Source organism: Lactuca virosa, chromosome 1, assembly GCF_052849685.1.
Source record: "Lactuca virosa cultivar CGN04683 chromosome 1, Lactuca_virosa_CGN04683_v6, whole genome shotgun sequence".
Taxonomy (NCBI): Eukaryota; Viridiplantae; Streptophyta; class Magnoliopsida; order Asterales; family Asteraceae; genus Lactuca; species Lactuca virosa.
Window position 1 is genome coordinate 203,667,393 of NC_136426.1, and position 11,875 is coordinate 203,679,267.

Genomic DNA, 11,875 nt, shown 5'->3' on the forward strand with positions numbered 1-11,875 from the left:
AACTCCAAAAATAAACCAACATATGTGCCAAAGGCAGCTTTAATGGTTAAAAAATAGTCCCTTTTAAACCTTTAATCACTTTTAAACCTTTAAGAGGCTTTTGATTCATTTAGAATCATTGTATCAACCGATTTAGGGATGACTATTGAATGATTCTAGTTAGAGATGCACACAAAAACTGGTTTCACTATTCAAAACTGCATCCAATCCGAAACCGGATTGGGTCAAAACCGGTTTTGACCAAACCAGATCGAATCGGATTTAAAACCGGATTTTCAGTCGGTTCGTAATCTTATATTCCAAATCGGATTTGATACCAGATCGTAAACCGGATTCGCTAAAAACCAGATCCAAAACCGCCCCAAAATCCGATTAAAATCTACTAAAGTCGGTTTAAACCGGTTTCAAATCGGATTAGAATCAGATTCGGATTTTGACCGGATTCGGATCGGATTTTGAACGGATCCGGATCGGATTTTGAACGGATCGGATTTTTGATGACGTAAGCGAAACCGGATCAGATTCGGGTTTTGTGCATCTCTAATTCTAGTTAGAAGTTATTAAATTATCGCTAATACTTTATTTGTTTAATAAATTTAAAATATTAAAATATAAAACTTGAAATTGGAACATAACGTTAGTATTCATATATTAGCCTGGATTTGACCATTCCACTTAGAAAGTAGACAAACTAGAACCAAAGTACAAGCAAAAAAGATGCTCCAAACAAGATTTAATATTTAGAAAAAAAAACAAAATAAAATAAAATAAAAGCCCTTTCTTCTGTTTGTCATTTCTTGATTGTCATGTCTATTCATAGCCTGATCATGATCATGATGTTGTATACATACATACATAATAACATTAACTAGTTATGGTATAAAGCCAACCATTTCTTTTCTACTTCTTTTTAACACTAAACTCACTCATCTACCTCATCCACCCCCCTCCCCCACACCACTTGCTTTTACAAATTTGCCCCTTGCTTCCTCAGCAGCTGTACAGTCCACATCAAACGCTCTTCTCTTCTCTTCTTTTCTAACACAAACACACTACACCCCAGGGGTACGACTGTAATTTTCTAACCCTGGAATCACTGCTACACACATTTTGACTTTTTTTCTTTTTTCTTTTTCTTTTCTTTGATTCTATCACATGCTTCTTTAAATGGTGTCTTACTTTTAATTCAACTAGAATGATAAAAGGTTATAACAAGAAGGTGAGGGGGAGGCAGGATCCAAGACACCCTTTACATCATTCTTTTTACCTATATAATTTTTGTATGGTAGTAAGTAGTATTGGTGGTGGTGGTGGTGGCAGAAGGTGGAGGTGGTGGTTATTGGTGGTGATGATTTTTTACTAAAGATCTCATCTGGGTATTCCTTTCTTGTTTACATATATTCATCTTCTTCCTGTAAAACAAACAAAAAAACCACAATTATTAACAAATTAACAAACATGGAAAAGAATTGAAATCAATTGCAATGTGAGTTTAGACGATTTTTACCTACACTAAGGAAGCTAAAAGACCGTAAATTTAAGACTACATTCCAATCGCACCGTGACCCGAAGAAAACCTGTACCACCAAGGCCAATATCGTTATATTTTTTGCAAAAAAAATTAACCTTCCAATAACATTTGAGCTCGCCCTTAATCCACATTGAAATTGAAACTCTCATACGAGTTTCAATTCCAAGGTGGATTAGACTCTTTGTCAGCATTGTCGGTCTAAGAGTTTCAATACCGACAAAGAGCCTAATTCACGTTGGAATTGAAACTCCTAAACCGACAATATTGACAGAGGCTAGCACCATCGGTCTAGGAGTTTCAATACCAACAAAGAGTCTAATCCACATTGGAATTGAAACTCAGAGATTGTAATGTTGTCAGGGAGTTTTAATTCCAATATTCAATATTGGAATTAAAACTCTCTAACAAACTACAGATGCAATTAATTTAGTAGAAAAACGAATTGAAATGAAACAAGTACCTGGGAAACTGAAAGTAACATGATTTCAAAGAAGCCAAGTCCAAAGTCGAAGTCGCCGGAAGCAATGGTGAGGTGATCAAGTTGTTGCCGGAAAACTTTTCCGGCGTGGAAGAAACCGCCGGAATATTCTTGCCGGAGATCTCGTCATCGTTCGAGAAGACAGTTCGGTAATCTCCGGATGCTTTGGGTGATGCAAAAAGGTTATCTGGGAGATTATGCTCCAAACTGCAAAATGCAAGATTTAGAAACAATTCTAATTCAAGTAAAAATCATTGTGTTTCTCAAAATGGTATTATTACAACTATTTATACCTTTCAGGCAAATCAATATCTTCTTCATGATGAGGGCTTGATTTTCCATTACTATTTTCATCTTTTTTATTAATCTCCAAAGATTCCTTCTCTTTCTCCAGGTTTAAATTTACCTCTAATGTCTCATCGACATTGATAGTTACAGGAGTAACCATTTTAGACATCAAACCATCCTCTGAATCAAAACAAACACAAATCGATAAAATTAGCAACAATTGATTTCCACTTTTAAAAAGATCGATGGGTTTTTTTTTTTTTTTTATAATTTATGTTACCGGAATCTGGACTGGAACTGCTGCGGGTATCAGAAGCAAAAACCGAGTGATTCAGGTAGCTTGGGGAGTAACAGGTGGGTGAAGGAATGGCGGCGCCGGTGGACAGTGCACGGTGGTGATGGTGGTGGTTCCGTTTAACGTCAAGAAGCTGCAGATCCATGATTCTCCGGTTTTGAAGCTCGATTGCATGTTGCAGATCCGCCTGTTCTTCAAGCTTTTTCCGCCATAGCAGATCTTGACTGTTGTACAACATTCTCGCTCCTGATTCAAATAAAAATTCAACATTGAGTAAACGGATTTAACATATTTGAAGATTCAGATTGTTAAACGAGCGTACCTATCTGAAGATCGAAAGGGTCGCGTGAATCAAACCCAGTTGGGGAAAACTCGCTTCGATCGATTTGTTGTTGCTGTTGCTTTCTGAATTTATCGGGAACTTTACCCTTTTCTTTGTAGGGTTTTACAAGAACCCTAGCGTCGCATACGAAATGTGGGTTTCCTTTCGCGAGTATGAGTTTAACAGTTTCTGCGTAAACGAATGTGACGAATCCGAACATTCGTTTTTGCTGATATGGGATCCGAACATCTTGAACTGGTCCATACATGCTACGAAAGAGAAGAAACAAGATTAAAGAAAGAATTTTTTTTTGTTTGAAGTTATTCTTTATGTGATTTAACGATGGAGAAATTGAAATCGAACCTGAAGTAATTGGAAACATCTTCTTCCCGGAAAGTACTATCCGCCGGAAAAGTTAAGTAGATTTGCCGTGAACCGGGATTCAGCATACCCATGGAGAAATCGCTCCGGTCGAGCCTTGACCGGCCGAATTTGTTCATCTCTTCCCCCATCATTAATGCCGCTGCGGCGGCGGCGGCGGCGGCCATCCTAGAAACAGAAAGTTATGAAGTTTAGTAATTGAGATTCGGTGATGAAGTTAGTGGTTTAGTGGGTTTTTTGTTTTTACCTGGGGCTATCTGATTGGAGAGGTTGCTGCTGGAGGAGAAAGTTCATGGATTTCGGGCTGTTTGGGAAGGGAAAGTTCGGAGAAGAACCGGCGGCAGCCATGAGCAACCGTTGTTGGTGGGTGGATTTAGATCGGAGAAGCTCTTGGCACTGTTCCATGACGTCGAGTTTGCTCAAGGAACCAACTGTCATGGCAGCGATATCAGCTTCGCCGCCGGCGGTGTGAGTGAACCTGCAACTAGCTCCGTTTTTACAGTAGCCTCTAGCGAAGTAAAGACAAGGTTTCCATCCGTTAGGGTCTTCACCACCTCCACCGAATAAAATATCATTAGCAGATGAGCTCCGGCGGTGTGGACCGCCACCACCACCGCCTCCGCCTCCGCCTCCGCCTCCGCCGCCGCCGCTCCATGGTGAGTACATGTCACCGCTGCCGTTAGGGGACATCAAATCCGGGTAGAAAAAATCGGTGGGTTTAGGGCCGAGAGTGGGAGAACCATCGTTGAGAAAAGAAAGCTGGTCTTGGATTTGTAATTCATCTATCAGATCAGGCTCACTACTTCCGCCGTAGAACGGCGGAGCTGAGGAATTCAGATGGTGGTCTTCACTGGGTTGAAAATCAGAGAAATTAGAGTTCGTCCACGAAGATGACAAGCTCGGGATACTGAGAGGCGAAGGGAGATTAGTAACTCCGCCATTAACAAGCCTTGAAGCAGTCGAAGAATTCGCCGAGTTTTGCCGGGAGAGACTGTGAGAAGAACTGAACGGCGACGGTGACGCCGGAGAAGAAGGTGTCGACGGCGCGTTGCTGGACGGAATGCCAAGTTCTTTACGAGCTTTCATAATCACAGAGTGAACTAACGATTCAGGCCCAAAAGCTAACCGAATCATCTCCTTTTCGCCATGATCTTGAATAAGGAGAAGACCCATGATTTTTGAAGCGTATTCAGGATCCAAATTTTGGATCCTCGTGAACACAACTCTTGTTGCTTCATATGAATCCATTTCTTGATTTTTACTCGAACTGATTTCTTGTGTTTCTGCAACAACCCACAAATCTTACAAAGATTTTTGAGTGTGAGATCAAGACAACATAGCTAAAAAAGTAGCTAGAGCTCAATTAATTGCTTCTTCTTGATGTGCTCCTGAAGAGGAAGCAAAGAAAAATCCAAGAACAAAGTTAAAATCTGAACAAACTCCATGGATGGTTGCATTCTACCTTCCACTTGAAAACAAAAAAAGAAAGCTAAATTTAGAAAACCCCATTAGAGAAAGCTTCCATTTTTTATCTTAATTTGAAAAATCCAACAATAAAGCAACTTCAATTTAGCAAACCCCATCAAAGAAAGCTTGCATTTTCTCTTTCAACTCAAGAAACCCACAAAAAAAATGGTTAATTAAAAAAAAAAACACCCGTGAAAGTAGGTTTCTTTTGCATTTGTTCAAAGTAATTAGTAACCACACTGTTGGGCTGAAAAAATTCAGCAAAAAGAAACATGTAAAACAACACTAAAAAGTCGATCAACAAAAAAGCAAGAAACCATTACAAAGCTTTTCCCCCCCTCACTTTCTCTCTCTATCATCACTTTCTCTCTCTAGAACTTTTATATTCCCTGAAATGAAAAGAAAACGCTTGTTCGAAGTAGAAAAAAGCAGGCGTTAGTTAATCTTACCCCATATCAAAAAAGGTCTACTCTTTTCTTCTTCTGTTAGAGATGACGATATTGATGATGAGTGATAAAGGTGAAGAGGTTACTGAAACTGATCATGAAACTTGAAGGGAAGCAAAGTTAAAAAAACGACTCTCTTTCTCCTGATTATTTGCTATATAAAGTGATGAAGGGTTTGCATCAGAAGCAGAATAATCAATTTGCTTTGTAGTTGCTGCTGCTTCTGCTTCTATCAAGGAGCTTGATTACAAGAGTAATAATTATAAAGCACCTAAAGAGTACCTTTGTTATGTTGGTTTCAGTGGGTAAGTGTAAGAGAGAGAAAGAGAGAGAGAGAGAGAGATTTTAACCTCTCCTACTTCTCTCTCCTATTGTAGTTTGATGATATAAGAGAAAGAAAGTTGTTTACTTATGGCCCCTAAAGTTGGAATCGATGTTAGTTTCTTTCCACAAGTTATGTTTCTTTCTTTTGTGCATGATGAATCTTATATCTAAAAGTATGAAGTAGTTAGATGTTTATATTCGCATAAGCATAGTTTATGCCATTGTTATGGATTTTGTGATTCTTGGAATGATAACAATTAACATATTAATCATTGATGACACTTGAAAGATTAATTGAAGAATATATGGTATCAATTTGAATGATGATATTGATTTAGTTATGATGACATTAAGTGACAATAGTATTTTGTGAAGTACGAATCTAAAAGAAATTGTGGAAGTAATAAAATAATATTTATGATGATATATCCAACCTTAATATTAAAATTTTAAAACATAAAAAATGAGTAGTAAAATTTTTTATTACAGCCACAAATTAAAAGAATAGAGTTTTTATTGAAAGTTTAATATTAATTCATAATTAAGCTTTAAATTTCAAATATTTAAAAAAAATATATATATAGTTGGTGTTTCACGTTTTTGAATTACTTGATTACCCATGATGCTGGTTCGACATAGCCTTGGAGGAGGTGCAAATTAATTACCTTATTTCAAATTCAAACAAATATATATTTAATATTATACTAATAAAAGAATATATTTTTGTTTTGTATTTTTCTTATTAAAATTCAACAATTATAAAATGTAACTATTCATTAACTTATATTAATTTGTTATGTTATACAAACTCACATTAACATATTTCAAATGTATATTAGAAATTTAAATATTATATTTAACAATTGATATTTTTTTAAGCTTATTACATAAATATTTTATCAGAAAAATTTTAATGGTAAACCTATAAGCCAAAAATATTATCACATTATCATTTTATTGACCTTAAATTAAATAATTTGCCAAAAATATTATCACATTATCATTTTATTGACCTTAAATTAAATAATTTATCTAATGGTTATCTTTTTTATGATTTTTTTTATTAATTTAACTAATTTATTCCCATCAATCTGAAATGTTTTATAAAATATTTCTCGTTTAACTAAACTTTTTTTAAACACGAAGTATTCTAATACAAAATATTTTAATAAATATCGTCCATATATGCTTATTAGTTTAATAAATACTATCACTAAACATTAATATTTAAATAATTAAATATAATACAATACAATACTTTAATAATTAGTAACACTAGACATGTAACTAGTTTGTATTAAATTTTCGTGTAAATTTTAATATATAATATTATAATATATCGATCACTTATTATATATTTGGTGGTTAATCAAAATACACAAAAATATATACACCCCAATGACAATAAGTGATAATAAGTAATCAATCAGATAGTAAAAAGTTATAAAATAAGTATCCATTGAAATGCTCTAAGACTACAGGGTTTGGTGTCACACTTACCATAGTATATGTAGGCGTCATGTAAGATTTGTCATGTTGCTACAAAAGTTTTTCATTTAGAGGGTGTGTGTTGCTACTTTTTCCATGCTATTTATTTTTTTCTAAAATTAATTTATATTAAAAATAATAAATTTAAACAAATTATTTTTATAAAAACTAAAATTTCATTAAATATGAAAGAAAATTACAACAAACCTAAAAAAACATAGAATTTAAAAATACAAAACATAAAAATTAAAATAACGAAATCTAGAAATTAAAATACGAGCTATAGATAAACTTAAAGGACGTCTTCATCGGAAAATTGATCTTCTAAATCATCGACCAATTCAACATTAACATCGATCTGGTCAATGGTCCAAATATGTTATGTCTAGTCTCTACGAAGATTTTAATTGATCTCAACATCATGGATTATTCTTCTTCTTGCCAAGTACTTATCGCTTTCAATCTCAAATGTTTGTATCGGTGGAACGATCTCGTTTTCATTATACTCACATATTGTATTTCCTTCATCTTCTAGAATCATATTATGCAATATGCTATAGGTATACATCACCCTACGCATTTTCTTCTCTTCAATAAAAGTCATGGGGTATTTCAGTATATGTCAACGTTTTTTAAGAACGTCAAACGCTCATTCAACATCCTTCCTCGCCTTATCTTGAGCTCTCTTAAACTTCAACCTTTTTCAATCATTAGGACAAGACAATAACTTCACAAAACAAGAACGCTCCGGATAGAACCTGTCCGTAGATAATACTCGTGTATATATATATATATATATATATATATATATATATATATATATATATATATATATATATATATATATATATATATATATATAACGTTCCATACACATCAAACGAAGAATCTAGTACAATATCGTTATACATGTCGTTGAATAATGGAGACATGTTAAGAACATTTATGTCATTTGGAAACCAGCAGAACCAAAGAATGCATTCCATATCTACATATCATGTAACGTCACCGCTTCAAGTATGATAGTTAGATAACTATGATCGTCTCGGGTGTATTAGCCTTGATATGCATTCGGGCAATTGTCCCATTCCCAGTGGATGCAGTCTAGGCTTCCTACCATCCAGGTAAGCCGTGGACATTTGAAGGATGAGCGTATAATTGTTGGATGTCATTACAAGTAGGTTTATGCAAATATTATGGACCATACAATCTCATGACATGCTTACAAACTTTGTGAAAGCTTTCACGTGCAATACATCCAGACATCCTAAAATTCTCACCTAGTGCATCGGGGGAACTAACATATGTTAGTTGACAAAGTGCGACGATGCATTTTTGTAAGGGGGTAAACCAAAAGTACCTCTAACATCTACACGTTGTTAGAAATATGGACATGCTTCTGTGACGTCGTTGACTATACGTTGAGACAAATGTGTTTTCATATCGAACCGCCGACGAAAATAATATCCTTGAAATGTTGCATGTTCATCAAAATAATCTTACATGAGGCGTTGGTGAGCATCTTCACAATTTCTTTGTATGTACCTTGTTTTTCTCCGGCGAGCATTTTCGACATTTCGTTGACGTAGTTCTTTTATCTTTTGTTCAGCATCTTGAATGACCTCTATGGCAGATTCGAACAGTGTTAAAAAAACCCGACGATGAAGAAGATCATATGACATTTTGAGAGAGATTGGAGAAGAAGGTTTTGATGTGGTATGTGAAGAGATGTAGGATTGTATTTATAGATAAAAAAAATTAAGCCATTGGATCATTGTCTGAAGAGAACACATTCAACTCGGTAAACATTCGACGAGTACCGTCGCCGAGCAGCACTTACCGAGGATGCAGCGCGGTGTTTTCCATGTCCAACTTGGGTTCGCCAAGGGTCACCGAGACCCACTCCCTGAAGCCTAAGAGCATCTCCAATTACTACGACTTAATATTTTTGCCACCTCATTGTTATGTTAGTTTTGACCTCTAATTAAATGATCTCTGCAGTGGTTAAACTTTTTCAATATTATTTATTTATTTATTCATGATTTTAACATATTGATCATCATCTATTTAAAGTGTTTCATAAAACCTTTTATTTAGTTAGTCATTTTTAAACACTATCATATTTTAATACATAATATATTTAATAAATGTTATCTTAGATTAATATATAAACGTTTAATAAATATAAAACTATGATATATATAATTAATTAGTTAAAGAAATAGAAAATATTTAAATCTAGAATATAATTACAAGAATGAAAATAAAATATGATTAAAACTAAAGGGATTAGATGTATAAAACATTATAAAATATTGATGAATAGTATATATTTAATGGTCAATATAAATACACAAAAAACCATACATTCAAATGATATTAAATAGGTATGAGAGGTCAATAAAATAGTAAAAAAAAACTATAAAATAAATCCCATTGAAAATGTTGGATATATTATATGTCTATTAATTTTATGGTATTATTCTAAATATTAAACAATTTATATAGATTAAATTTTAATATTTTGATGCAATATAAATAGCTTAAGACCAAACCAAATTTGGTGTGTCATCCGATAGTTTTTTTTTTTTTTTTTTTTTTTTTTGTCATTGTTGCACTTTATAATCTTGTTCGAGATGGTCTAATCAAAAGAATATATTATACAGTTACATGATATTGTATCACTGTAACCATAAAAAAACAAACATATAAATGTAGGGAAACATATGAATGTAGGGTCATATAAAATTCGACAATATCATAGCTACATAATGTATGTAAATAGCAATCCAATGTTTACTCAAGCATGAACAATTAGCTAGATCTTGCAATATAGGTTTGTCCAATGTCCATATATGAAAATATGTAAATCTATACGTCATATAGTTAGCAATTTAGCATATTAACTCCAGAAGACTAGAACATATTGTTGCTCCAAAATCTATAGTTTTGCATATATACTTCGTCTTAATAACATTGGTCCAGGAATATATGTTTTACAAAGCAAGAAACGTGTATACTTAGGGGGAAAACTAGATATATGGTATTGGATGGAAACAATTAAAAAGATAAGGGGTAAAAAGGGATATAGTGGATAGATGAAGGTTGTATTATGTACAAATGAATGGGATCTAGATCTGCTACACAGGTAAGTGCACGTTCACTCTTTCACCTAAAGCTTTTGGTCTTGACAATTTCCATCTACCACCCTACTTAGCCATAACCCACCCAGCACCCCTCCTCTACTCTTTTTTTATATTTCTTGTATAACTTTACAATAATTTAATTAATTTACCTCATTTTTATAAAGTAACAATAAACTATATAATTTGTAAAACACTGTGTTTATTATATAATTATGATAGTCTATATGTACATGTGTATATTATTTGTTTATTTAAAATAATTATTAGTATGTGTGGGAGGTGGGGAAGTCGGACCTACATACTGTGGTTTATTACTACTGATCAATGTTCAGGGCTATATGCCTATATTTAAAACATTGCTTTTTAATTTATTAATTTCAAAATCACATTTTTTATCATTAAAGTCACTTCCATTTGTTTCATTCAACAAAAAATAACATGTAATAATGTTTCTTATGTCATCAAAAGATGTTTTTTCTGTTAACTATAAAAGGATTACAAAAATGTCACTTAGCTTGATTATTATGATATTCATGTTTTTAAGTTTTGTTTAATGAAAGATAAGGAAATAAATAAATATGTTGATTCTTTTTTTTAAAAAAACATTATAATGATAAACTAAAAGAATATAAAACCATTCGACATATTTTGATACCTTTATAGATTATTTGTTTCAATTTGTTTATGATTATATTCATATAATTTATCATATGAAAGCATGTAAATTTTCTATGCATAACTAAGAGATAAATATGTATGATGTTTTTTCTGTTAACTATAAAAGGATTACAAAAATGTCACTTAGCTTGATTATTATGATATTCATGTTTTTAAGTTTTGTTTTAATGAAAGATAAGGAAATAAATAACATATGTTGATTCTTTTTAAAAAAAAAAACATTATAATGATAAACTAAAATATAAAACCATTCGACATATTTTGATACCTTTATAGATTATTTGTTTCAATTTGTTTATGATTATATTCATATAATTTATCATATGAAAGCATGTAAATTTTCTATGCATAACTAAGAGATAAATATGTATGATGTTTTTTCTGTTAACTATAAAAGGATTACAAAAATGTCACTTAGCTTGATTATTATGATATTCATGTTTTTAAGTTTTGTTTTAATGAAAGATAAGGAAATAAATAACATATGTTGATTCTTTTTTAAAAAAAAAAAACATTATAATGATAAACTAAAATATAAAACCATTCGACATATTTTGATACCTTTATAGATTATTTGTTTCAATTTGTTTATGATTATATTCATATAATTTATCATATGAAAGCATGTAAATTTTCTATGCATAACTAAGAGATAAATATGTATGAACATGGGCGCGATGGCTTGAAAATAACAATGAAGTGTTATTTTTACATAACTTGTCATATTTTATTTTATTTATATTTAATATTAAAAACTTTATTTTATTTTAAAAAAATAAATAAACATATCATGATGTTAATTTCTTGAGAAGATCTTAAATATTTTATGCTTCGTTTAATCAAACCATGGTTAGTAAAACAACCCAAGGGTCAAGTAATAAGTAAACATTTCATATAAATCGCAGTTAATGCTTCTATTAATTGTATTCAATTAACGAGGTGTAGACATCAAAGTATTTTATCCAAACCGAAAATTGTGAATGTGGATACCATGTATCATTTCTTATATAAAGTTAAGATTAAAGTACAAT

General features: G+C 32.3%; 1 protein-coding gene across 2 annotated transcripts; it reads right to left on the reverse strand.

Moving 5' to 3' along the window:
• Positions 1-718: 718 nt before the first annotated feature.
• LOC145163981 (Zinc finger (CCCH-type) family protein / RNA recognition motif (RRM)-containing protein) lies at positions 719-5,575 on the reverse strand. 2 transcript variants are annotated; one of them, XM_079082722.1, is made up of 9 exons: positions 5,212-5,575; positions 3,543-4,578; positions 3,278-3,463; positions 2,915-3,183; positions 2,578-2,838; positions 2,303-2,477; positions 1,992-2,216; positions 1,508-1,577; positions 719-1,412 (listed from the first exon to the last, which is right to left on the reverse strand). In XM_079082722.1, exons 2-8 carry the CDS (start codon positions 4,541-4,543, stop codon positions 1,544-1,546), a joined length of 2,151 nt encoding a protein of 716 aa, XP_078938848.1. In that variant the 5' UTR covers positions 4,544-4,578; positions 5,212-5,575; the 3' UTR covers positions 719-1,412; positions 1,508-1,543. The 2 variants fall into 2 exon arrangements, with proteins under 2 accessions (XP_078938848.1, XP_078938842.1); XM_079082716.1 differs by having other exon boundaries at positions 3,543-4,683.
• Positions 5,576-11,875: the final 6,300 nt, after the last annotated feature.